The sequence below is a fragment of the Betta splendens genome, chromosome 2 (assembly GCF_900634795.4).
Source record: "Betta splendens chromosome 2, fBetSpl5.4, whole genome shotgun sequence".
NCBI lineage: Eukaryota > Metazoa > Chordata > Actinopteri > Anabantiformes > Osphronemidae > Betta > Betta splendens.
In genome coordinates, this window is record NC_040882.2 from 23832244 (window position 1) to 23858939 (window position 26696).

General features: G+C 48.5%; 1 protein-coding gene across 4 annotated transcripts; it reads right to left on the minus strand.

Moving 5' to 3' along the window:
• Window positions 1-765: 765 nt before the first annotated feature.
• On the minus strand, window positions 766-26696 carry LOC114867238 (zeta-sarcoglycan-like). Of its 4 annotated transcripts, none has more exons than XR_008692552.1 (9): window positions 26339-26696; window positions 21594-21791; window positions 18792-18893; window positions 13275-13362; window positions 12204-12326; window positions 10499-10571; window positions 3243-3366; window positions 2301-3160; window positions 766-2189 (listed from the first exon to the last, which is right to left on the minus strand). XR_008692552.1 is itself a non-coding variant. In XM_029169767.3 (8 exons), exons 1-8 carry the CDS (start codon window positions 26375-26377, stop codon window positions 2969-2971), a joined length of 939 nt encoding a protein of 312 aa, XP_029025600.1. In that variant the 5' UTR covers window positions 26378-26696; the 3' UTR covers window positions 766-2968. The 4 variants fall into 4 exon arrangements, 1 of the variants encoding a protein (XP_029025600.1); XR_008692551.1 differs by having other exon boundaries at window positions 766-1942; window positions 2043-3160; XR_005898628.2 differs by having other exon boundaries at window positions 766-1596; window positions 1792-3160.

Below are 26696 nucleotides of genomic sequence, written 5' to 3' on the forward strand. Positions count from 1 at the left end.
ATAAACTTTCAAACTTGGATTACTACAGTTTTTGTAACCTTGATGTCTACAAACCAACAGATGGCAGCACAGCTAAAATACTGAGCCAGAGGCTCTTAAATGTGTGGGAACAACAGCACAGCGTTAAAAACAAACCATGGTGCTGATGTCCTGAGCTGCTTCACTTCATCTGCAATACCTGGAACAGCAAGTAGACAATTAGTAGTTATGACTTGAATACAACCTTCAGGTCTTTGTTTAGATTAAAACTGAAGATTATACACTTATAAAGTGTATGTGCATATCTGTCCTTGCGTCTTCAACTTCAGCTGAGTGTAACTGTTTGGATACATTATTAACAGCTTAAAGTGGTGGCTCTTATACCGTTGGTGGTTTTTGTTTTTGTCTGTTTGAAAAGGCCAAACATTGATGTATTAATTTCCTGTGAGAGTCAACAATTCAAAAGACACATCTACTTTGTTTGTCCTAGAAAATTAAATGTTTTTTTTGGCCGCTGTTTGTTGTAACCTCAGGGCATCAATCTGTGGACTGGACAGGATCACGTTAGCAGAGGACCCGAGGCCGGCGTCCCAGCAGTTTACTGAGCTACACCTAACGCTGCATGTCATCACCTCGGGAGGAGCGGTATCAACAGCTGCACGTGACTGTCATTACCTTTTCTAAAGATGCCAAATAAACCTAAGTGCTCTTTTTTGTGCTGATGTACCCATGAGCAAATGCTTCATGGTTATAATACACTGGATTTCTCCCAAATGCCTTTTATTAAATAGGAGACTAATGATTCTAGACAAGAAAAAGATGAGGAAGATTTGCACTAGTTTGAAACAAGACAATTTGCATTCCCAAGATCAGGACCTAATGTTATCCACACTTAGTCTTCAAACTGACTGCAAATATAGAATCCAAAACAACCGAGTCTCTGAGGTCTGAGCAGCTGGTGCCTGTTGGAACCAAAAGAAGGTTTCAGCATTATCAGAAATGCAAAAATTGAGTTTTTTAGCCAGCAGCAAAACACATTCAACTCCCCATCGTGAGCCCATATTAAAATTTTGCAAGTCTACGGCACCTTTCACCTGTCATCCTACTCATTTAATAGGTGGTTTGTGTATTACCGCTGGTGAATTATTAGTTTGGAGATGTGAGGCGGTTTCTTACAACACCCACGTGTCATGCTAATGTGCACAGCTATACTTTGTTTCAGTGTTAATTATGTTGACTTTTCAAGGCGAACAAGCTTCAGCTGGCACCAGACTCGAGCCACACTGGTCGTTTCTGAGCAACTGCTCAGGTGAATTCTCACATGGAGAAACTGCGAACATGATTAATGCCTACATGCGATGGTATAAAACAAACTGAAAGTGTTTTTTTCAATGAAAATTTGATTAAAATCCACAGCAGTTGAGCACTGATCTGGCTTTTTGATGATAACTTTGGGTTTAATTAGAGTCCGGAAGCCTGTGAAGGTGCTCAGCTGTGACTGCTCCAAAAATATATGTGGTTTGAACCTTGCGTCTGGGCCAGTTCTGTTCAGGCAGCCCGGGGCTGAGGAAAGCCGGCATAATGTTCCACCCCGCAGCAGGCGCTACAGCAGCTTTCCTGTGCAACGAACAGCAACGTTACAGGGAAAGATGGAACGGAGGAGCTTTCATTCACTGATACTCATCAGGTTAATGCAAGACTTCGGAATAAAACACGTTGCTGGTGTGCTGCTTCAAGTTTGAGCGCGGCTGCAATAAAACAGATTTAGGAGCAGGAAGCACTGGCAGGATTAGTGGCGGTGAGCTGATTCACCTGTCTGATTTGTCCACGGCAAACGGCTGCCTGTACCACAGCCTGGCAGCGCGGAAGGTGCTCCCCTTCCAACCAATCAGAGCAGCCCGATGTCAGGGGCTGTCAATCAATATGAGAACGCGCCGCAGGTCTGCAGACGCTGCCAGATCCACTATTAGCGGAGAAATGAAATGTAATTTCATAACAACCAACATTGGCTGGTTTCGCACATTGTAGCTTAAAGGAAACAGACTTTGATAATAACATCTCACCCAAGCGGCCGGTGCCTGGGGGGCGATGGTGGAGGAAGAGAGGCAGAGTGAGACTCACGGACGCCTGCCTCGCGCTCAGCTGCAGTCACAAGGTCAGCCAAGCTCCGCGGGGGGTGCGGCGCCTCTGAGGGGAGAACACCCCACATCCTGAGCAAGGATTTAATATGCAAGAGTGACAAGCATGCTACTAAATGAGCTTTTCCTCCTTTAAACGCAACGGGAGTCATCAAACCCACGACGGGTCTCGGATCTTCTCACCTCAATGCCTCCGACGCGCCGTTCTGGAGCTTTTCAGGTGAACCCCGTCAGCAGATGGTCCAGTTGTTACAATCGCAATTGATACATGCTGATTCTCATCCACTATCAGTAGAGTAGGTTCTGTAGAGCAGTTGCCTTTAATGCTTCAACCTTTATCATCTTTAAGTTTAACTGCAAATACAGCGTGTGCCCACAGGAAACATGTTTAATTTCAAACGGCTACTAACACAGTGGGAAACATAAAGTAGCTATTGAGGAAACTCAAATAATGTAAAATCGGGACAGAATTGTGCTTGTATCACGCAACAGCTCTAGAAACCTCCGACCGACTCCACACAGTCAGATCCAGTGCCGCTCAGCTTCGAGCTGAAGGCACCTGCGCATCGTCTCCTGCTCTTAAGATGAAAACACGCTCGCTTGTTTACGATGAACCTGGAGTAGAAAAATAAAGACTTTGCCCTTATCGTGGAAATGCTCTTGTTCATGTGCAGTCCTCCTCCTTTCACAGAGCTGCCGGCGGCGCAGGCCCTGGCCTCGTCTGAGCTCGGGCCGTGAAGAGTCCCGTCTCGGCCGCCGCCGCGTCCTCTGCGCCCGCGGACGCGTCTCCACCTCAGCAGCTCCTGAGCCGATGCTGACGGCGCCTGCGTTGCCCCGACGCCGCTCCCAGGTCAGCTCCAGAGGCAGATGCTGCTCATGGCCTGGCAGGTGGAGGCCCGCTCTGCAGGGGACAGGTACAGCTTGCCGCTGGGACAGACGCACACCTCGTACGCCGGCTGCTCCTGCGAGGCCCGACCGGCGGTCGTGGTGAAGACGCCCAGCGGGAGGTGCCCCAGCTGGATGCTGGTGGCGTCGAGAAGAATCTGAGGCAAAGCCACGAGAAGGAATGAGACGGTGCAATGGGGCGACATGCCCCCAGCTGTAACCTGGTAAGTGACTGCTCACCTCTCCGTCAGTGGACTCCAGCCGCAGATCCTTCCGACCTCTGACCTGCAGCGGCCCCTTGGCGGCGCTCACTTCGACCCCCCTGGGCGCCTCCATGCTCAGGGTGCGCGTCGGAGACTCCAGCCTGGCGAGAAGCACGAGCCCAGGGACTTGGTGCGTGAACCTTCTGATTAATTCAGTTCATACAGTATTTCCATGACATTTAAACTCTGCCTTGCAGTGTGATTTAACAGCTGAGAAAACAACAAGTGTTCAAGGTTCAATTAATTGTTATTCGCTCCACAGTTTATAGGAATCCGTGTTTAATTGCGGGTTTAGGGCAGGTTGATGGAGTTCAGTCGTATTTGTTTCATAACAGACCCCAAGCAGCACTGTATTAAAAACGAAGTCAAATGTTGTCTTACTGTCTAACAGCTTATTGATACCTTTGACTCTCGCTGCTTCCACGTATTCTGGGCATTAGTTATTCCGATAAGTTTTGCACCTGTAGAATTTTAAAGCTGCCGTTCATGTTTAAGTTACTCTTTTCATTATTCTAATCCAGTGCGGCTCCTAAAAAGCCCATAATTGTATCAGCTGATTTTGACCTTCAGCAACACTGAGGCTAATGCAATTTGCATTTTCCTCCTGAGGATTATTTGTTTACACAGGAAAAGATAAGTGAGAGAGCCAATCAATGTGGAATTTGTTTTCATAACTCATAACCGTTTCAAATTGATTTTTTCCCCCATCTTCCCCAAATCTGTTTTCAATGAATTTTAAATGTAAGACTTTAAGGAGCCGTCTTGAAATCGCCTAAATCTCCATAACCTCTGAATGTGACACACATTTTGGATTATGCGTGGAATAAGGGAAAAGAGGGGGGGGGGCAAATGAATCTCATCTGCATATGAAAAGCTTCTTTGGCTTTAAATCAGCTCTCGGTAGACAATGTTTGGAGCAGATCTGTGAAATGTGCCTGTGACCTGGGACTGTTTGTGCCCTGGAGTGTAGAAATAAACACAGACAACTCTGGATCTTCTCTTCTTTCTGCTAAAAACTGTTCAAACAATGACGACATCCTCTTTTAAAAAAACTTGACTCTGTCTTATTTTATTTTATTGATGCCATTTTATCGGCACTTTAAACACCTGCAGCACATTTAATTGTAATAATAAACCGCTAGCGTACGTATAATTCTCAGACGGGCTCCCGTAGCTTCCGCTGAACCCCGGCCGCTCATTAGCGAGCCGCGAGTGCCTCCGTCCGAGTGCCGCTCGGCGTTATATGTTCCAATAATTATTTCTCAAGGATCCACTGATTATCCACGGCCTGGACAGATGAGCCATTAAGAGGCCCATTTAAACACTTTGCACTGAGCCGTGCAGGGAGGATTTGGCGATATGCAACGTGCGATATTTTCACTTCATTCAAAACAGTTTTATCATCACCCGCTGCGTGCACACTGACTGGGCAATTCTGCCAGAAGACAAAGTGCTCAATTTTCAAGAGTGCTTGTTTGAGGCGCAGTCCAAAATACAGCATTAAAGAATTAAATTAGATTGAAAGTGTGTGCCGGATTTTACAACCGCGTTGGACCGCGTCCCGCTTCATGTACATAAAGCTTATGTCGTAGTAGTTGAGGTGCGAACAGCGCCATGAGGAGACGTTTCACCTTTCTGCTGAGGCGTAAACCTTCAAAAACATGTAAAGCGCTTCACACGGCGATGACACCTGTTCACCTGTTCACCTGGGTCCATCAGCCGCGAGGAGAGAACATGTGGCCAGTGAAATATCAGCAGATGTGTAAGAAACCAGACATCTGTCGATTTACGAGCGTCACTTTCTCACTGTGGTGCTGCCGCCTCCGCTGCCGTGTATGGGCTTTAAGTCCAGGCCTTGATTGGGCCATTAAGGGACAGTCTGAGACTTGGACTAAAAGGCTGGTAGTGTCAGGTCCTCACTCTCAGCCCTGTCTGAACCGACCGTGCAAATGCCCAGCTTTAAAAAAAGGAAGCAGAGAGCGGAATGATGGGATCAGCAGACGAATCAACAGGTCCTGCAGTTGTAGTGTCTGTGTAGCTTGTCTAGAGCCTCACTCATGACCAACACAGTCTCATGTAGATGATTTCTCCATATTCAGGTGCAGACGTTTGTTGATACGTAAACTAATTAATCTCTTCTCTTTTCATAAACACGGTGAAGGTCACAAAAAACGTCTTGGCCTTAAAATTCCCTGGATGATTAATTTGGACTCAAATAAACACGGTGAGCGTTTAGACTCGTTCTAAGGAGGCAGTGACTGATTTCATGAAAAGCCGAGAGAACCTTAGTTTCCTGCTCCGTCCATCGTATCCTGCCAGAGTGAAGGCGGGAGTGAAATCACTACCTGATCACCGCTATTGATTCCTGCTTTAACTCAACATACTGTATGATGCGCGTGTCATTAAGTGTTGGTTGCAGGTGAACCGCTTGCGTGTTCCTGCGTTCATGGTCCAGGCTGTTTGCAGCCATAAAGGCCGTTGACGACGGGCCGTCCCGTTCTCTCGGACGTCTGAGCAGCTCCTCTCCTGCGCTCACGTTGACCTTTTCGTCCGCAGAAAGGTCATAGCTGTGCGATACGGAGGAAAGGGCGGTGCTGGAGCAGATAAGCTGAGGGCCACAGCTGAAGTCAGAGCGGATGAGCTCGGTTTGAATGGAGATGTCCGCTCTGTTTACTGGAAGGAGGGCTTCTAAAGGCGAAGCTTTATTTTTACATCAATCACAACGTTACCTTTAATTCTACTGTTTTATAACTGGTTATGGTCTTTAAGAAAAAAAACACCCCACACCCGTTTTGATGAGATCAGATCAAACAATACAAAGCACAGGCAGCTGTTACGTTTACCAACCAACCGTATTTAATTGTTCGCCACTATTACAGCTGGTTACACGCTATTGCACGTTCCGTGTGCCGTCACTCGAGCGTTGAGGCCGCGCTGGTGTGAATGTTTGGTTTTTTGCTCCTAACAGGCTTTCACATAGTCAAGCGTCTGCCCTTGCCATTGGACAAATAAGCGGTTCGGGCCTAACTGAACCCCGGGGACTCTGCTGCCGGCTTTGAGCCGTCGCTTCACTCGCCGCACAGCCGGGGCCGGCCGTGTTCTGTTCTCCCCCCGTGTTAAAAGTCATACACTGTTCTCACACTGGTTTCGGTAAAGCTCACCTCGAGTCCCAGGCAGAATCTAAATGGAGACGCTTCCTGCATCCATGACCCACCGACATCTGGAAATGACACTAAAACGTCTATTGTGTCTAATGAGCCGCCCATGCAGCATCAAGCCGTTGTTGTTGTCCCTGGTGAGGCATTGAAGCCACTGCAGCCGACCTACAGGGTGTGAAGGCTGGCTCCAGATTAAACAGGGCACTGGAAATGTTAGAGAAAAAGTCAAGGACAATTTCTGAAAAGGTCGAGGTTCATCAGCGCCTGATCACAGCATCGGTTGCTCTTTGAGCAGACGCAGCCTCCACGAGGACCGCTGCCAAAGGTAAACTAGAGAACAAACGTGAAGGAGGCTCAGTTATGTTCTGGGGCTGCTGTCTTGAATCTGGCTCCTGATTCAATGAATGTGAAGTCAAAAGAAGTCAGGAGAGGTTCAGGCTGAAACGTGAACTGAAGGAGAACCACGTACTCGGGTACTTGGCGGGTCCAAAGCTCTAAGTCACTGCCTCTAAAACTACACTAGTAGCACCACCATCAGTTTTGGCCTTGTTATTATGTAAATGCATAAAACATGCAATAGCTAATAATAAAAGCTAAAAAACAGCCCGCAAGCTCTCATAAATAAACAAAACCCCATGGAGACCATCCAGCTGAGGTCAATCGACATTGCATGTGATGTGTTTCAAACAAGCCACCACCTTCGTACTATAGTTGAGTCCAACCTGCTGTCTAATGGACAAAACACAAACCAATAATTACACAGAAAACAATCGCCTCAGTCCCAATAATTTGACCAGAGACCCTCTCCTCTTCCTAATGATCCTCCCGCTCCTCTGTGGACACTACAGGAGACTGGAGGCTCCTCTCGGTGAGTCTGTGGTGAGTCTGTGCTGCAGGACGGCTTTGCGGTTGAACAGAGGGGCAGAAAAAGATGCGTGGAAAATAAAATGACAGGCTCCTTTCCCAGAAACGCACCGTATGACGCCTGCATTCTGAGGAACCACCGAGCCTTCAAATCCTGTCTGGTCTCTTTAGCGTCTTAACGTCAGACTTGTCTCATCACAGAATCCAGTGTGCCGCTTTGTATGTAGCCTGAAAAGCCCTGAAGTCTGTTGTTGACATGCTTGAGACCAGGAGATGTTTTGTCCCCCCCCCACCACCACCACCACCACCACCATTTGTCCTTCATGGAGGTAAAGAGAGTCTTTCTGAATACGAACAAGATGACGTTCACAAAGAAGCATCACAGTGAGATGCTCAATGATTCTGCACGCATAATAGCACAGCACTCATCCCACGGCTTCACAGCCGCTACTGGTGGATTTGGGACATGTGCATCAGGCATGAGAGCGGCGTCCTCCGAAATGAGATGCAAATCGATCCGAGTGCGTAATTGGCAGATGCATTTTCATATGTAGGTCTGCGGTTTTGGTCAAAAGCTGCCGCTGCTATCAGACCGAGCGAGCTGCTGAGGCGTCAACACACAAACTCCCCCAGAGCAGGTCTTCCTGTGATTAACCACCCGAGTTTCAGTCCAGAACCCGACGCCGGGGGCTGTTCTGAGAGCGAGACTCTGCTCCAGAGGTCAGCGTGAGGTGAAGGAGCTGATCCGAGTCTGACAACGGCCGTGACTGGAGGTGATGAAGGGAGCGAGAGCAGGACATGACGAACGGACGCGTCCCTCCTGCACGACTACATCGACTTTATAACTGCACTGCACTTGTTTTAGAGGCGTCGACATCAAGGCCTCTCTCCCTGAGATCTCCTCGACAGAGATGCAATCATTTACATGTCACTGTGCACAAACAAGGCGGGAGGAGAACCTTCTGCTCCACCGTAATTTGTGTTTTAAGGAACCAAGGCTAAGAAGTAGCAGAAATACCATCAAGACAAAAAAAACGAAACTTAATTAAAGTATTTTGATAATGAATTGAGAGTTTGGGCATTTTTTCAAGCAGATGTGAAAAACAAATGAGGATGTTACCTCGGGTTCTGAACATGAAGGTGCACAGCAGTTATTGTAACACACAAACCTGACTGTTTAATACTATTTGATTTCAAGGGCAGATTTTGCATTTCGTTTTTAATTGCAGCTTTAATGTCCTCCTGTTTCTTGCCTTTGTTATCATCACTAGTTTTTGATTGGTTGTTGTGCTGCAACCCTTAAATTTATTTTCTGTTTACTTCTGGAACGTAATGCATGGCTCTAAAGTTAATGTGAAAACAAATAAATGAAATTATAAAACCTGCACACTAACTTTGAAATATTTTGTAAATCCTCTAAAATATGCCAGTAAATGCCTGTGGATTCTTTTTTTTCACGCAGCACAGTCAGAGATTCGGAGACAGAATGATGGTGATAAATGAAGACAAACTCGACGGTGAGTGTGCAGAGAAAAAGCCCTGGGGGAGAAGAACAGGTGGTTCAAAGCGGAGGAGCATCTCAGGTGGGCTTCCTTTGATTCGCTCCCCACTCTGTTCTTCTCCCAGATTAACGCTGGCTTCCAGAGAAACGACGCGACACGAGCGCAGTGATCTCGCTTTAAAGGCAAAAACAAGCGCGAGCGCGCGGCTGCGCCATCCACGGAGGTTTACCCACAGGTGGCGAAGCGCGCTTCTACCTGTCACGCTGTTGGGGAGCAGAGGACGGAGCAAAACGAAGACGCTTGTGGGGGAAATGTCGAGCTTCTATAAGAAACCAGCGCGTGCGCTTTGAAGTGGGGCGGAAACGCAGCCGAACCCTGAGCTCATCAGCCCAATTACAGACGATTAGGCTCATCTATTCACTGTCCCTCACAGCCATGACGACTTCAACTGGACTTGAGTTTGAACACGGAGATAATGAATGGGGCGTCTCTTGTTTGTTCACATCAAACGCGACACGCGCGTCGGACACGCGTGGAGCGGACGGGGCGTCCGACGCGTCGTTCGTTCGCGCTCGTTACTGCATATTTCCCTCTGTCTGTGCGAGCCGCCGGATATTTGAAAGTTCAAAGCGAAGCAGGAACAAAAGCACACGGAGCCAAAGTGAAATTCTCCGACTGCCTCTGCCGCAAACGCACGTCAGACAATAAAACCGCACAAATGCGTATCCTGCAACATTGAGGAACGGGTTGAAAAGCGAGATGCGTGTCGTGTTTACGCTGCCCACAACCCAATTAGTCCATAAACAAACCGAACGGAAAACATGTTGAAAAGAAAAATGTTATTAGGCTTGAATTCATGTCACTAATAACCGACGCGCTTCTCTTTTGCTGCTTCAAAACGACTGACTCGAGTGACTCTATATATAAATTCTTTGAAAAATAAATTGGATTTAGATAAAAGGAGCATTTATGTAAAGTCGAGATGGTACAGTTTGTACATCAGCTTGTTTGGAAACATTCCTCAGTGGAAAAAAACGCCAGTCATGTTGAAAAAGGCCCACAGACACGAGAGGAAATGCAAAAACGCTTTCAAACCCACGTGGGTCCGTTGGACTGGACGCGCCTCAAACCGGGGCAGAACCGGAGTCCTGATGTCGGGTCTCTCCCCACCGCAGATGGTCGCCCCTGAGCCGGGTCTGTGTGCGAGCCTCATCAGTATTCCGCTCACTCTGGGGGAATTAGCTGCCAGAACACTGCTTTTTTCTGCCAACTTTGATCCGGGGCCTCCCTTCAGGACCAGTAAGGTGGACAACAAGCCGCACTCGTTAGAGCTCGTTAATGGACTGACACCGCCTCGGGCAGAACCGCGTGCACGGGAGGGCACGAGTGGAACTCTCATCTGAGCATCAGCCGCTCTGCCTCCACGCTCGGATCAGGTTAGGACTGATACGAGAGCCCGCTAACAAATTAGCAGAGCCCCGAGCTGCGAAATGAATGGAACGGTCAAATGCAGGTTTAAAGGTGTGTGATGCGGGGCCAACACGGACCCGCTCCACACAGGAAGACACCACTGAGTAATGGTTCCTGTTTCTTGCCTTTGAAACGCCACGACATTTCTCATCGTTATTTAAGGATCTGGTGTTAATCGAACAGGACATGTGACATGAAGCTTTAATGCCGTTCTGTGCAGCCAGTGAATATGAGCTTACCTCAGGTCTTCAGAGGGCCGCGCTCGGATCTGAGGAGTTTCTACTGAATGTCCAAAGACGGCGCCTTCAGAGCCTGGAAACGAGGCGCACACGTTAGTGGGAGGATCTTCATTATTGCTAATCGTAACACCGCACGCGCTACGAGCGTTGACCTTGTGTCTTCCTCTCCGTGTTCCGTCGAGCTGCTGCTCAGTGACTCAGTGATGTTCCATTACAATATCGGCCTGTCAGTATTAATTAACAGAGGCTCATCATTGTCCGTGTTCAAGTAGTCGGGACCAAATTCAAAATGCTTGGTTAAAACACGCTTCTCTTATCTTCAAAGTTCGTCTCATTTCATCATTCACTGGCTGTTTAACCAAGACTGTTTTCACAGTGTCAGAACCTCAAACAATAAAACAATGGAGGGACTTTTAATTCTGTAGTTTTTAATAGCTACACTCATCATTATGTCCCAATTAGATGCTGTAAAGACACTTTGTTGCATCTCAAACGTAACATTTCTTTGTCAAGAAAAACTGATGCAATCCTGAAAAGCTGGTGATGACAAACCTGACTTCATGGCGCCATGGTTTTTTCTCCGGTCACATGACATGAAGCCATGAAGTCATGGAGTCATGGAGTCATGAAGTCATGAAGTCATGGAGTCATGAAGTCATGGAGTCATGGAGTCATGAAGTCGTGGATTCATGGAGTCATGGAGTCATGAAGTCATGGAGTCATGGAGTCATGAAGTCATGAAGTCATGGAGTCATGGAGTCATGAAGTCATGGATTCATGGAGTCATGGAGTCATGAAGTCATGGAGTCATGGAGTCATGAAGTCATGAAGTCATGGAGTCATGGAGTCATGAAGTCGTGGATTCATGGAGTCATGGAGTCATGAAGTCATGGAGTCATGGAGTCATGAAGTCATGAAGTCATGGAGTCATGGAGTCATGGAGTCATGAAGTCATGGATTCATGGAGTCATGGAGTCATGAAGTCATGGAGTCATGGAGTCATGAAGTCATGGAGTCATGAAGTCATGGATTCATGGAGTCATGGAGTCATGAAGTCATGGAGTCATGAAGTCATGGATTCATGGAGTCATGGAGTCATGAAGTCATGGAGTCATGGAGTCATGAAGTCGTGGATTCATGGAGTCATGAAGTCATGGATTCATGGAGTCATGGAGTCATGAAGTCATGGAGTCATGGAGTCATGAAGCGCTTGGCGGCGACTTCCACCGTTTCTCACAGAGGCTCTGACTTGTCACGGAGGGGAGAGCTCTAGTGCCCGTAATAAAATGAATGTCAGCTGAAACTCACTTATCCACTTCAGCGCGCTGGCTCGCTGTCAGGACTCACTGAGAACCAGAGCGAAGCGCTAACGCCGTTAGCTCTCGTTTGTCTGCAGAAGGCTTTGGTGAAAAATGTCTGTTAAACGTTTCTCGTGGCTGCGCTCTAAGATGAACAGAACGGCTCCACACTCTTTGTTCTCGTTTTAAAGCCTTCACCTGTCTTCACCTTCGCTCACCCTCTCATGTACAGTATTAGGGACATGCTTCCTGTGCCGTTACCACGGTTACCAAGTAGCGACCATTTCCCTTCACAGCTCTCTGGCCAGCAGCTCGTTTAAGTCTAATAGTTCAACCTATTTTATTACAAACCAAAGGGGAAACAGTCAAATTATGAGACGATCCGCGTCATCAGCCTGACACTTCACCTGTGACGGTGAACTTCTCTGTGGCCATGATGACCTCGCCGTCGTCTGCGGTGAACAGCAGCCGGCCTCCGTCGCTGCTCCGCACCGCCAGCCGCTGACACTGCGCCTCCACGGCGTCAGGTCCTGCAGAGGCAGATGCACGGAGACCTAAATCCATGATGCACTGGTTCAGATTGTCCAAATGTTAAAATATACCTGCTACTCAAAAAGTTACTTTCAGTTTAAAATGCTTCTGTCAGTGTGAACGCTGCCCAATCACCTTTGGACAACGATGTTAGCCACGTGAAAGAGTTTGTAATATGCGCCTTCAACGGCTGGATCATCAGTGTTTGTCAGACTGCAGACACAGCAGGAATAGCGGCCGGTGAGGAATATTAGCATCTAGTTCTCCAGACTTTGGTGTTTCCCACATGTGCAGGCACAAAGCCAAGGACTCGCTTTCTCGCGCTCTCCTTCCCTCGCCACCATTAATCCCAGGGCTGCGACAGCTGGGGGAATTTAATTATTCTCGCCAAGTTTCATCTCATTTCAGGCAAAATGTGCTTTCTACAAAAGCAGGCGCTCATTTTCTGAGGAAGGTCAAGCATGACCAAAAAGTGTCATATCACCAGTCTTGTCAAATCAGCATCAACTCTCAACTTATGCTGGCAAAGATCAATAGCTGTTAATGTTAATAAGTAGGTCATTTGCTTTCCAGTGGTCATTAATCATGTAAATGACTTTGGTAATTTGGACTGACTGATGGTTAAACTTGAGGATAATAAGAAGAATCCATTGCCCTTTCAATAAGTGCATCAAAGGTTAGTGTCTGGGAGAAACTACCCAGTGTTGCAGGCACAGACAATTAAAGACAATTTAAAGATGAATTGTTGCTCCTATCTTGATTAAAGTCATCAATAAACCAACACTGATTAGGCAATTTGCAGTCCATGCAATTCATCAGCTACTTATTTAAAACAGCTTTTACACAGAACAGAAAAAGACAAATCCAGAGCGAACAACAAAACAACAACGCGCAGCCGAAGCTGGAAGCGGAGATGAAACATCTCAGGCGAGAAGCAGCAGACTCACCCACTGTGAGCTGTCCCGTCATCTGCCCGCGGCCGTTTCTGGCGTTCAGCGTTATGTTCTTTTCCGAGCGCAGGACCAGCGAGCTGTCCTGGGGGAAGCATGGGCCGGGGGAGAGGGGGGGGGGGGGTGGACACACGGGGAACCTCAATTATGATCCGATTGAAAACTGGCAAGAATCTCCTTCGCTCTCTTTTCGTTTCTTTCATTTTGTCATGATTTAAAGACAAAGGTTATTTGAGGTTAATGGAATCTTTCCTCATCCATTCATAGCGCCGTCATTTCTATTGGCTGGTGGCGTTACAAAGGCAACAGAGCAGGAAAACGGACAGACAGGTTGTAAAAGCGGATCAAATAAACTGCTTTATTTGGAGGTGAAACCAAACGTGAGCCAGAGCAAATGTTCAGTGATTCAACAGGAAGCTGTGCAATCAGTGTTGTGATTTTAAACTCTCTGCAGAGCTTGTTGCATCCTGTATTGGATGATGAGCCCAGTTCAAGGCCAGAGGGTGAACACAGGTCTGTCTTATATCTGTACCGGCGGCGATGAATTCATCCACAGGTGAATAATGAAGTGCAGGGTGTGAGACTGACAGGCGGAGGTGGATCCTGTTCTTCGCTGCAGACGTCGTAACTCGGGACGTGTTCTGCTTCCTGGCAGTCTTACATTTTGCAGGTTTATGGCCGTTTGACATTTGACTGACGCTTCGCCTGTGCCCCTGTGTGAATGCAGAGGAGGTTTTCCTCCTGTGAAATGTTGTCATTCGTTCATAATTGTCTGTGATGCACTGAGTGAAAATGGGACTAGTTCCTTTGCTGTTAATTTCCTCTTTAGTTACTCGTGACTCGTTTGGGTGATTTACTGTAGCGTGTTGTGAAGAGTTCGGTGTCAGGAGCTCAACGTGGCACACGCTTATCATCAGCTCTGTGGTGCGTGAGTGTGTATTGTTGCCATGAATCCATGTAAGTTGTGGTGCCACAGGAAGCTGCAGTCTGGTGATAACTGTGGCTTCATTACTGCCAGTGACCATTTAAAAATGACACATTACTGACTCATTTCACACACATTGTTTCTATAATAATATGAATTAGTTCAGCTTCCATGCGATTCATTAAAGGGAACGTATTTATCCCACACACGTCTGTTTGTTTTGTGGAGAAAGCGTTTAGACTCGGTCGCACAAAAGCACAAATCTAATTTACTGTTTTAAAATCCACTGATTGCACAAATCGTACACTCTCCAGTTCATGCTTCGCTCTTATTATACGTTCAGCTGAAGTCTACTTTCCCATATGAGCTAATAATCGAGCTGCGACGAAGTCGAACCGCCTTGATTAAGTGCATGTTCACTTACAAGGGGCCAATTATCTCGAGTCTTTAACTCTGCAGAGGTCATTTCATGCATTCCCATTCAGACTCGCCTTTTCCCCTCCCACTATAAATGCACATCATGAACACGTTCCCCGAGATCACGGCATCACAAAGACGTTCGGCTTCTCCATGCGATCCACCCCTTTAAAGACTTTATAGGTCTTAAACTCTTTCCTGGGGGCATGACTGAGTCACTGTTGCTCTCCTCAGCACTTCTTTGGAATCACATAAAAGGCTTTTTAGTCACTGCGCCTGTTGAGGAAGGTCAAGTTCAGATCAGAGTGAACCCACATAAATGGAGTCTGTTGTCGTCGTAGCATTGGGCTCCATCAGACTGAAAAATTACCATGGCTGCTGTAAAGCAACGGATGCTTCCCTGCATACAATGAACAACATTACGACCAGGAGCCGGCGCGCGGCGTCTGTGAAGGAGACGCGACCGGGCCGCCGCGTGCGCTGCTGTTTTCCTGGGAGCGTGAAATAAAATGCATGGCTCTGAAGCACAGATAAAGAGCAGCATTCAGGGTTTAACTAATCCCAACCAAACATTTGCATAAATATATTTAAAATATTAATTATATTTGGTTTGTTGTGCTGGAGGCTAATTTGCATACTGAGCAGATCAAAAGCTATAATGAGGGAAACGTGTCACAAGTTGAAAAGGTGCGCTTATTTCCCTCACTCCTCATTCCAATGTGGAGTCCTGCAGACAGGCTCTCTGCATGCACGGTGCAGCCTGAACGGGAGCGCTTTCAAATTAAAAGCCCCACTTCAGCTCCCACTTATAGGCCAAAGTGAATTGGTTCTGGCGAACCTGGTCTGCAGGACGTGACAAGCGCGTGCGCTTCACTCAGAAAGGCCTTTATTTTGCGTGATGACAGACGAGCGAGGGGCGTCGGCGCCTGGCGGCAGTCGTAGCGTTCAGAATCGGACCCGCTCTAACGCGAGAAGGCGAGGCTGTCAGGGGGAGGTTTTACTCCAATAAAGATACACCTGCACCCCATGCTATTTATAGATCAGTCATCGTCCCCGGGGACCATAACGATAGCCAGTCTAAGGAGCAGGGATCTGATTAACTCTACCTGCACTGTGGTGCCTCGTACTTCATTGTTTTCCAACTGTGCAAACCACCGAGGTCTTAATTTCACTGTATTTAACAGTCTGTTACAGTGAGCTATTCGTTAAATGTCAAGACCATCAATTGGCCAATTGCTCTTACTAATAAAAATCCTATTTACTTATTTACACTTCATATCCACTGGAGACATGTTGATGCCAGACAATGCTAGAATCCAAAAAAGAGAAAAATCAGCCAGAATTACTAATTATGTGCAGAAATAACAGCAAGCATACATTCACTGACCATCTTGTATTTATGTCCAGTGACTGTTTGCATCAGTAGGTTTTAACCATAAGCAATCAAACCAAAGGCCAAGGCTGCGAGCTGAATGCTCAAGCAGATGATTTTTTTTTCCTCGAGCATGTTCAAGCAAAGAGGAGGAACTAATCAAGGAAATCAGCTCCCGCGTCACCAACATAAATAAAATACTAGCATCTCGGCGGCCGGTGATTGATATTCGCAAGAATGCATCAATTTATAAAACGCTAAAAACAACAAATCTGAGTGGACTGACCACTTTGCTAAAAATGCTTCACCAATGCACATAAAATCTAATTTGACCTCTGCTGTCCTCAAACAGCAGCGGACATTATTACACTAATGCATGTGAAAAATGGGAGCTTCTCCAGGACACTAAACTACAAACTGTCCCCCTTTGTGTCTTCAATGCAAGAGTTTGTACAGAAAACTACACAGCATCTAAACAATGCATTAGCTCAGTAAAACGAAGAAACTTTATACAGAATCTATCTTCAAGTGCAGTTTGTATAGATTCACAACAAGGAAGACATGACACTGAAGTAAGTGCAAACTAAAAAATAGTGTAATTCTGTTTTGACCGTTGGCTGTAAAGGAAAACGTTCAGCGAGTGGCACCAACAGTCGCTGAGGCTCATCCCTGTTTGACTTCCATGTGAGGAAAGTGAGAAATGGCTGCTCAGGCATTTGACTTTCAAACACTTTAAATTATGAATGCACTGTTTGCCTGGCAGGTGAAAATTCAAGTGTGACAGATTTTAAAAGGCAGAAATTACAGTCACTTTATTGCTTTCAGACGGGTGAAATTTTCGAGCGGCAAACTGATTTCACGTGCCTGAAATTATAGCGTCATTGTGGCCTCCATCGCGCTACTGGAGCGGTTGCTCCGCAATCACACGAATCACGGGAAATTTCACGTGCAAACGGGAGTTCAAACTTTGATAGCGGAGGCGTCCGTGGGGTCATTTGGTGGCTTTTTGCTGTTAACAATTCGAGTGTGCATGCGCTATCTGAGAGCGCTGACGGCAGATGGGTGGATGGGAGGACGAGCAGGCAGAAAGCGGAGGCTCCGGAGCCAGGAGAAATAATATACACAATACTCCGTCCATGCTTCACCTGCCTGTCAGCTTTGACGGACAGCTCAGGTACCGGATGCCAGCAACAGTCGCTCACAGTAGAATAACGTACAGTATGTAGTCCAAATTAAGTTCACGCGCCCAATGGCCATAGTTTCTGATTTGAAAACAACACAACCTTCATAATTTAAAAGTAGCCACGAGCTCAGTTACCAAATGAGAGCCTTGAAGGCAACTGTGACTGAAACGGTCGTAACCTCAGCCAGGGAACCATGTTTTTTTAATAACCATATTATATATGTCAAGTTGTTGTAGAACTTTTTGTGATGTTGGGTCCAGTAGTTAAAGCTGCATTAAAGCGGTGTTTCTGGACCAGGAAACACGCGGCTCCAGCGTTCACCAGTCTGTTTGGTCTCCTCCAGCTGCTCTGAGGAAGCCGCTCAAGGCTCAGACGAGTTCACTGCCTGATTATTCCTTTAACAGTGCAGCTTTAGGTTTACATGCCTTGAATGTGCGTTTCTCTTATTTATTCTGCTTGTGTTTATTATTAGCATTGAACGAACCTGTACTTCTTTTCCCGTGTGACCTGCTGGAGCGTCTTCCAGGCTTGGCAGCGTGTGCTAACTGGTTACCAGCTCGCGTTTCACAACGTGCCACTGAGAGAGTTGATTTCACTACTTAGCTCCCAATTTGCTGCCAGCTATTAGAGACGCTGCCAAATAGCACAGCAGGCGCGGTTTCCACTTGGTATTCAAAGATTATGGCTCCAGCGCCGATGAAGATTCAAAGCTCTGATTGATCCACGGGACGTAAAAAATAAAGCTACTTTCAGTTCGGCAGCTTGGAAATAAATTTACTATGTTTAACTTTAAGGCGTGTCCAGCGTGCCACGGAGCTGGCTTGTGTTTGTGGTAATGGCTTATTGATCAGTGGTGGTTACTCATTGGATAGCCATAATCCCTGCTCCCTCAGTGCTTGACATATTTCCTCAGGTGAGAAATATTGAGTGACCCGCACAGATTTTTGTCCTGCAAATATCTCTGGAGCCAGTAGATAAGGGTGGCACTGCACAGCCTGTCTGTAAAACAAGACACTAAAAACGTCTGCAGGTGTTACTGAAGGTAATGGAAAGAAAATGAAATACCGGCTTCGTGTGGCGTTCGGCTGCAGGGCACGCGCCGCCGCCAGGGGGGATATTTAAATCAACATTTAGCACCAGCCACAGCATCCGAGAGCGAGAGGGAGCGGGTCCCTGTTGTTTGTCAACTACTGGAACCTCCTCCCACCGTCCGCATCCACGAGGGAAACCCCGCTTCGTGCAGCACCGCTGAAAAGATCCCACCGAGTGTCTGCAGTTCTTATGAGATCAACGTTTCACTGGAGCTGCGTTGGTTAATCTACTACAGTCTCAAAGAGGAGACGAGGGGAGGGAGGAGGTCCAAGGGGGGTGTTTGATTGGGGGGTGGGAGGCTCTGGTCCGGAGTGGAGAGGCAGATGAGACTAACAGAAGAGTAATCTCTCCTGACCCGGAGGACAATGGCTTCTGTTGTTAATGAATTGATCACAGCTTCATCAACAGTGAGAGGTCAATGCCAGCTCGGCTGCAGAGAGAGATCTCTTCACAAGTGCTGATTCCCAGGGCATCGGAGTATTGATCAACAGCAGCTTGATGTTGGTGGGAAGGGAGAAACTTACCCTTCTGGACTGGATCTCGTTTACATACAGCGGCAGGAGAAACTCGGACACTCCTTCCAGGCGGATCCCGTCGTTGTTCAGCCGGAGGCCTCCCATTCCGTCCTGAAACACAGTCATGGGAGGAACAGTGAGCTTCAGAGGGTCAAACCCTCCCAGGTGCCTGCGAAGCCCTGACTCCCGCTGGCGCCGGGCCGCATCGGGCCGAGAGCGGAGCGACAGGGATGGAGCGGGACCCGACGCGGAGGCGACGACGCCACCGACACTGAGCGGCGTCAAGGTGACGGGCGGCGTGCGGCGCCCGAGCGAGCGCGGCTAATGTGGCAGCTGTGGACGTGAGCGCTGGGAAGTGATGAGGTGGAATGCTGAGCGCTGCTCTAGTACTAATGCCCAGCCATTATAAAGATCCTTATTGGCTCTGGATTCCAGCGACGAACAGCTGCAGCCACAGAATCCAATTTGAATTTCACACTTGTTCAACATGACGTGTGTCAGACAGGTTTCCACCTGCAACACCCGACTGTGACTATTGTAAATATTTCATCTTCTCGGAGATTAGGAAAGATCACACAATGAGCAACGTGCCATTGTTCTCATGCATTAGAAGCAGCCGTTAATAAAGAACCAACAAACCAGCAAACAGCTTCACTACGTCATAAATCTGTACAACACTATTCCTTTTCTCACGTTCAATTAAGTTCCTACCAACTCTCTTCAGCATCTTCAGCGCAGAGTCAGACTGTGGTCAGAATAGAGACGTCTGGAGCCGTTCACTCAGTAACACGTTTACAAAATTCAATTTTAGAGGGAAACTCCTCGTGCTGAGGTGTAGGAGATAAAGACAGTTCTTAGGAATTAATCTTAGCCTCAACAGGAAAAGGATGTGTCTCCGTAGGAAAAAGTCAATTTGCACCTAAAATTCCTCGCCTTGGACATAAAGGGGAAAATAAAACTGCAAGGCTTGACTGAATGAGGCTTAGACGTGTGGCTCTGACAGATTTCCCGCGTCACACTTCTTCCCATTCAGGTGTTGGATAATTCAGGAGGAGCCGGTTCGGGTCGAGGCGTCGGGAGAGAGAACGTTTACGTAAGAGGGTTTGTGAGGGACGCGTGGAGGGAGGCGGCGGCGGCGCTGGCAGCACAAGAGGACGGTGACAGTGAGTTATGGAGGCGGAGTGCAGCGGGCAGAGCTCCATCATACATGGGGGGGGGGGGGGGGGGGGGGGGGGGGCAGACAGCAGGACAAAGTCAGGACAGGAGTGGAGGAGGCGGGACGAGCGCTTAGTGTTGCAGCTGGGGGAGGAGGAGGGAGTCGGGGGGGGGGGCGGCGCTGGTCGGGTTCAGGGGGGGAGCTCGCGCTGATCAGGCGTAGCGCGTCGTCGAGGCCGGCGGCTGACGGCTAGCAGACAAATAAAGGCAGGACGGAGCCGCCGCCAGAAGAAGCGCGGATCTAAAGAACATCACAGATTTTACACCTTCACATCAGGCTGGTGGTATGGTTTTTACACCTCAATCTGTTCAGAAAGCAGGTTTCTTCAGTTCTTAAGTAAAAAAATAACCTTGGCCACTTTTTAATGAAGGCATTTGCTGTGACTGGCAGATGATGCGGTTAGCGGCCTGGTGTGAAGGCTACGCGGACCTGCATCCATCTTGTTTAGTAGAATCAAAGAAAAAAACATTTTAAAAACAGATCTCAAACTGTACATTTAATGAATATTTCTGAGGATTTCTGTACGTGGGTTAATTCGTGTCTCCTTCCTGTCCACCGTGCCTTCACAGTAAAAGCTCCGCTGCTTCCTGCGGACTTTGCTGCCGGGCAGGACGTTATCTCCCCTCACAGACAGGTGAGCAGACGCCGCCTGGACACGAACAGGAGAAGGTGACTCCCGCGCTGCCTGAGGCTCTGCTGCAACACGAGCTCAGCCCATCGCAGCGTCCACAGAGCTCGACCCTGTGTCCTCACGGGCCAGAGTTCACGTCAACAGGAAACCCGTCATAACTGGGAACCAGCCCTGTCTGTTCAGTTAATGGTGTGGGGATATGCAGCTGCTCACTAAAATCCCAGAACCATCAGGACCCGCGAGGCAGCGCTCGTGTGAGATTCACACATTCCGTGTCACTTATTTCACGTCTTTAATGATTCACACAGTAAACAAGGCATAAAAAGTCCGATTTTCATCATTTCGTGATAGAGTAGTACTAAAATCTTAATGCAGTAGTCCGTGTTGTTCCTGGCTCAGTTTCACTGCTCCATCTACGGTTTTCAGTATTTTTAGGTTAAACATTTCCCGAGCACTTGATGCCAAGCAATTAATGTTTAATTAATGTTTTGACCTCAAAACACATTTGCGAATTTCCCAGCCTTTCATTGAAATTTAATAAAATTTATGTAACTGCAGAAATCCAAGGACTTAACGACGTGATTATTGTTTGTAGGATTCCCTGAAGTGTCTTCAGCATGTTAATCTGTCACTTCTCAAATTAGGAAAACTCACAAACCTTGTTTATCCAAACGACGGATTTGTATTTTTTACAACGTACCGTTAAATTAATTCAGCACGACACAAAACTCAGCAGCAAAGCAGCAGTTACTGAGTCTGTGTTTTCCCATTCTGAGGCTATGATCTGCTGGTAGTTACTATGTATCCTCAAAGAGCAAAAGGAGCGATGGTCACTAATATGTGCTCACATCAACAGCGTATGTTCAATTATTAATATTAGATTATTATCTAAGTCAGCCTCCTCTTTCACTACGTCTTCTGCATCGACTGAACTCCTCTGTGCTCCATGCCGCGCTGCACTCACCACTGAGAACTTCATAACCTTGATGATCCAGACAGTGAGGGCCAGGTTGACAATCATGGTGACGAGGAGCAGCAGCAGGAAGAAGTAGAGGCATCGCTTCCTCCAGCCGTACAGGCCCACGGGGCACGCGGCGGCGTCGCAGGCCGGCCTCTGGAGGTGCAGCGACTGGGACGCCAGCACGAACCGCTCCTGGGTGACCTGCCAAAACACAGAGGCGACTGGACGTCACTGACTTGTTCTAGCGCTAACGACCCGTGGACGCTTCGTCAAACGCCGCTCACAGGAAACGCCGCCGTGACTGACCGCTGCCCTCGGGCAGAGGGCTTTTTGATGCTACTGCCCATCAGCCGCGCACTGGGGGAGGCTTCACGCCAGCAGAGGGGAGTCAGAGCGTGAGCCTCCTCCCTCCCACTCCACTGATGGAGACGGGACGGGGAGAAGCCACAGAGCGCTCCGTAGCGTGATGCTGAGTGTCGGACAGAGATGCTGCTGCATGTGTCCTCTGATCTCAGATCAGAGTCTGACTGTGTGAAAAAAAAAACGCCTGCTGGTAAAAACCAAGAGGAAAAGTCCAGCAGCAGCAGAATGTTTGATTATGTCCAATGAATCGACCCATAATAATCGATACATGCGTGTCTTTAGCCAAACACACTGATGACAACTATTGTTGGGTCTGTTTAGTCTCTTTAGCTCAACGACCTGATGCTCTGGTTCCAGCAGTGAACAGACAGGATCCGTTTGGCGCCTGGTGTTTACTGGAGCTGGAATAAATCAGTCAACACTTCATAGTGATTATAAAACCGTGCACTGGCAAAGTTGTGTAACCGTGTGTGTGGTGTTTGAGCTGGTGAAAAGCTGGGGCCTGAAATAGGCGCGTGGCCTTCAGGGACTCGCACAAAGACTGGGCTTCTGCACCGCGTCTCACACTGTGGCATAATATCATCAATGAATCTATTAGTCATCCTGAAAACTGCGTAAATGGCGTCCTTATTCGTCAAAACGCAAACGCGGAATCTAAAAACTCGGGCGTTTCGAGCCAAAGGTCCTCAGCAGCGGAGAGAAGCAAACACGTGCCTGCGGAGGAAGCGAGCGAGAGGACGAGGTCAAGAAACAAACAAGCTGCCAAGTTGGCTGCTCGTTGGCTGTAACTACATATGAAAATGAATGGGAGCCCCGGGGGGTGATCCGGCCCGTGGAGTCACTGCTCTCCGTCCGGAGCCTCCGCAGACCGTCCCATTAACGCGCATCAATAACTGCAACAAACGTCCTCCGCAGCCGCGCGGCTTCATCTGCTTTTAAGTGGCCGTTTCCTTGGACCAGCGGCGCGGGCCGCGTCCGCCAGCGGCGGCAGATGTCTCGCAAATGGATGCTGCGACTTTGCAGCAAACACAAACGACCCGTGTCTCTGGCCCAGAAATGTCAGCGCTTCCAATTTAACCGGCGACACGGCCGAGGGACGCTCACGCCACGGCATCCCATAATGTCAGCTGCCCTGCGCTCACGATCATTCCCACGGCGCGTCTAAGCGCGTGTACACAGTACACAAGGAGACTAACGCCAGTCGTTTAGCCTGCAGCCGTGCCCTCGCTGGACACATGCGGTCTATTTTCAATCCTCTGTTGCTAGGGGTAACTTCAGCACTTGTAATTTCTATGGCAACCCACTGTTCCCAACACCGGTGGATCCTATGATTTCTTAGGGCTTGAATGCATACATTGACGGTGGAGTCACGCGGAGCGTGTGCGTGTGTGTGTGTGTGTGTGTGTGTGTGTGTGGGTGCTGGCGCCAGTGTGTCATTTCAGCATGCTGCTCACAGCTGACGCTCGCCAATCGAGCCGCCCGAGCGCAGCAGCGGTGAGAAACTGCTTTGACTTTTAGGGAAACCAAATTATTGATTACAAATGCGCGCCACGCGGGAATGAGGCGCTCCGCGGAATAACAACCGCTCAGCGCGCGCTCGCTCGCTCCGACGGACCCGGAAATAACAGACTGTGTGAAAGACGGGAATTTGTTTAATTATAATATAATAATAGTAATATCAACTGCTTGTTTGTGCATTTTGTTCGTGCCTCTGGGTTTATTTCGTCGTCTCAGGTCTGTTCATTATCTTCGTTTTGCGTCTCATTCAGGATCATCACGCGCACTTTAACCGATGCGCCCAGAGGCGCTGACCTCGGCAGACACGCGCCAGAATCCATCCAGCTGTCAGGTAAAGGTCACAGCACGGGCTGAATTAACACTTACTGTCTGGGGTCAGGTCTTACACTAATCGTAGCGATTCCAAACGGTGTAATAAAGAGGTGAAGGAAGCTCCGACCGCTGACGCCTTCCAGCCTTAAACTGAACCAACTAATTATCGTCTCAGCGCCACGCGCTGCAGTTATTCATGTTTTCACCTGTATTTTAATCTTGGGCTAAAGACTTGAGGAGGCGTCATCCACTGCTGCTGCCTCCAGTAAGAGTCAAGATTAATCTGCCACATCCCAACATGATTAGTTCATGTAATATTTACCTATAGCAGCTCCTTTGACGTTCACAGCTCAGATTAATACTAGTGAGGAGCAATTAAGGTAAGTTGTTCAAAACGGCAAAGGTGAAATCAGCTTCTGAGATGATCTGAATGCTTTAACTTTCAGACACAAAACGTCTGAAGGCCGTTTCTCTCCCCTCAGACGGTTTCACTTCAGTGTCTGACGTCCTTGTGCAAAAAGGCTTTTGCAGGACGTTTGTGCAGCTCCTGCTAAAATATCCCAAAATGCTCCAGTACTCTTGAGACAAATGTCAAAGGATCATCACGAACAGATGGGTCTGAAATCGACGCAGAGCTCAGATGGTTTCCCACCCACGGCGCTGATTACATGTCGTTTCTATTAATAGAACGTAAACACCTACACAGCCAGTTGCTTCTCCATCGTGAGTACTCTGACAAAAAGAAAAACAATACTTCTGTACCACAACATTCACTTCTCTCTGTACGAGCTACAGACCGAGCTGAGCTGTATCTGTGTCACTTCCCTCTGCTTCGGGACCACAGTCCACCGAGCTTTGACTGCAGACGCTGCAGCTGGATCGGGCCAAAGCCCGCAATTACCCAGCAGTCCCTTCGCAGCGCCAGCCAACCTCATCTGCACCAATTAGCGTGGAGGGTGAGATTCTACGTGCTGTTTTGATCAAGCAGTGACATGCTGCCGAGGCAGCAAAATGCAGCTGAGAAGCTCTTAATGAAAGAAAATGAGTCGTTATTAATGCTCCCTAATGTTAATCAGCGAGTGTGGGAGAGTTCCTTGAGTCGGCGGAGCCACGGGAGTCCCGCGGGGCCGGCTCAGCTGGAGGTAGGAAAACATGTGAGACGCACTCATGACTGGAAGGCTCGCCTGCGCGTGAGGGGGGAGCCGGCGGACGCGATCGCGCGACGGGCCTGATCAAAGCCGCCGCCGCCGCGACGCTGAGGAGCCTGAACCCGAGCGGAGAACTCGGGCGCGCGGCGCGCTGATGCGACAATCCAGCCGCGTGGGCGAGGCCGCCGCCGTCGATAGTCACTCCACTTAGATGTGAAATCCAATTTCCGCGGCTCCGTCGTTACAATAGCGCCGGAGCTCGTCAATGGCTTCATCCGGCGCGGCGAGGTTGCCCTTTCTTCACAGACGCGCGCGCCAACGCATGGGCGGCGGCGGCGGCGCGCCTCCTTCAGCTGAAGGCAACAAGGTAGCGCGACTGTGAGCGTCAGGCGGACAGGGATCAAAGGTCTCCAACGAGTCTGGCGCGACAAAAGGTCACAGCTGTTCAATCACACGGAGGCTGTTTGGAGAGTTGTTGCACGTGTGCGACGACCCTCGCAGACACGCTGCACATCTGACCTCCGCGTGAGTTATTTGCGTGGAGAGCCGCTTTTACCGCCGGCTTCAAACGACGACGAACTGCTGATGTAAACGGACCAGACGCTTCTGCACAGTGAAGCAAGTCCTTGGACCCCCCCCCCCCAACCAGAGCCCCCTGTAGGCCTCATTTACATTCACCAGTAGAACGTGGGGGGTCCACACGGATATCAAGACAAATACCCCGTTTTAATTAAGACACACAGGCTGTGAATTTACCTTCCTTGAAAGTAGAAAAAACATGACAAATTAGCTGAAAGTGACAAGTCGGCAAGTTTGTTTTAGGTGGAAGTGCTGGATCAGCTGCAGGAGTGATTTCTTGACTGATAAGCATGACCCACTCACTCAGAGCTGTGTGTGTGTGTGTGTGTGCCAGGGGTTCTGCTCTGGCTCCCTCTTCGCTCTCTGCATCACACAGACCAGGCGCTCGTACTGTACCCAGAGGTTACCGCCTCCCCTCTACGCTGGAATCATAATGAGGGGCCACGCGGGCAGAATATTCATAAGATGTCACATCGCCGGGATTCCTGACGTGGAGGCTGGTGCACGGCGGTGAGACGCAGTGCGCGTGAAGACGTCCAGGTGGGCTTCACGGGCCGTCGGAACCACTGTGTTGTTTTTTAATCATTACATCAACCGCCGCGGGGCTGTTTGAGGGAGCAGTTCACGTTCAGCTGGGATTTTTTTTTTACCAATGGAACAATTAAAGCATAGTCGCACCTGTTGCATTGAGCGTTTATAAACGCGCCAATGTTAAGCTGCTAAGTAAAAACAACACACAAATACATATTTTAAAGGGTGGAAGCCGAGGTTGACACTCACTTCTAACGTGTTTCACTAAAAATGCGCATTTTCTCTTTGAAAACTCACCTTCAGCGACTCTATGTCCAGACTGTCCGACTGCTCCATGTTACAAACTCATTTGCCACAGTCACATATTTCCGCAAAGTTGAATAGAGCTCCACGAGCCCAGCTGAGCTCCGCTGCACGCGCTGCCTCTACTTCTTCACTCCCATTCAGAAAAAGCAATCAGAATCCAGCCGGCCGATGTGAAGGAGCTCCTATTATTGTTACCTTCATGATAACAGTGCTGTGTTTGCGGTCAAAGCCCCACGGTTACCGTAACTGTGTGTATACACGGCTTCAGTCTAACTAACGGGTTCAGGTGCTCCCAACACTTTTCCTTCAAGGAGTCTGAGACGATTCTCTCTCCTCCAACTCCCTCACC

Excerpts from the sequence above, each read along its gene's own strand:
- LOC114867238 (XM_029169767.3), bottom strand. The coding sequence starts at position 26,377 with ATGGAGCAGTCGGACAGTCTGGACATAGAGTCGCTGAAG. Across the intron at positions 18,894-21,593 it reads AGGTTATGAAGTTCTCAGTG|GACGGAATGGGAGGCCTCCG; the intron begins GTGAGTGCAGCG and ends ACTGTGTTTCAG. Across the intron at positions 12,327-13,274 it reads GACGGGACAGCTCACAGTGG|GACCTGACGCCGTGGAGGCG; the intron begins GTGAGTCTGCTG and ends CTGCCTCTGCAG.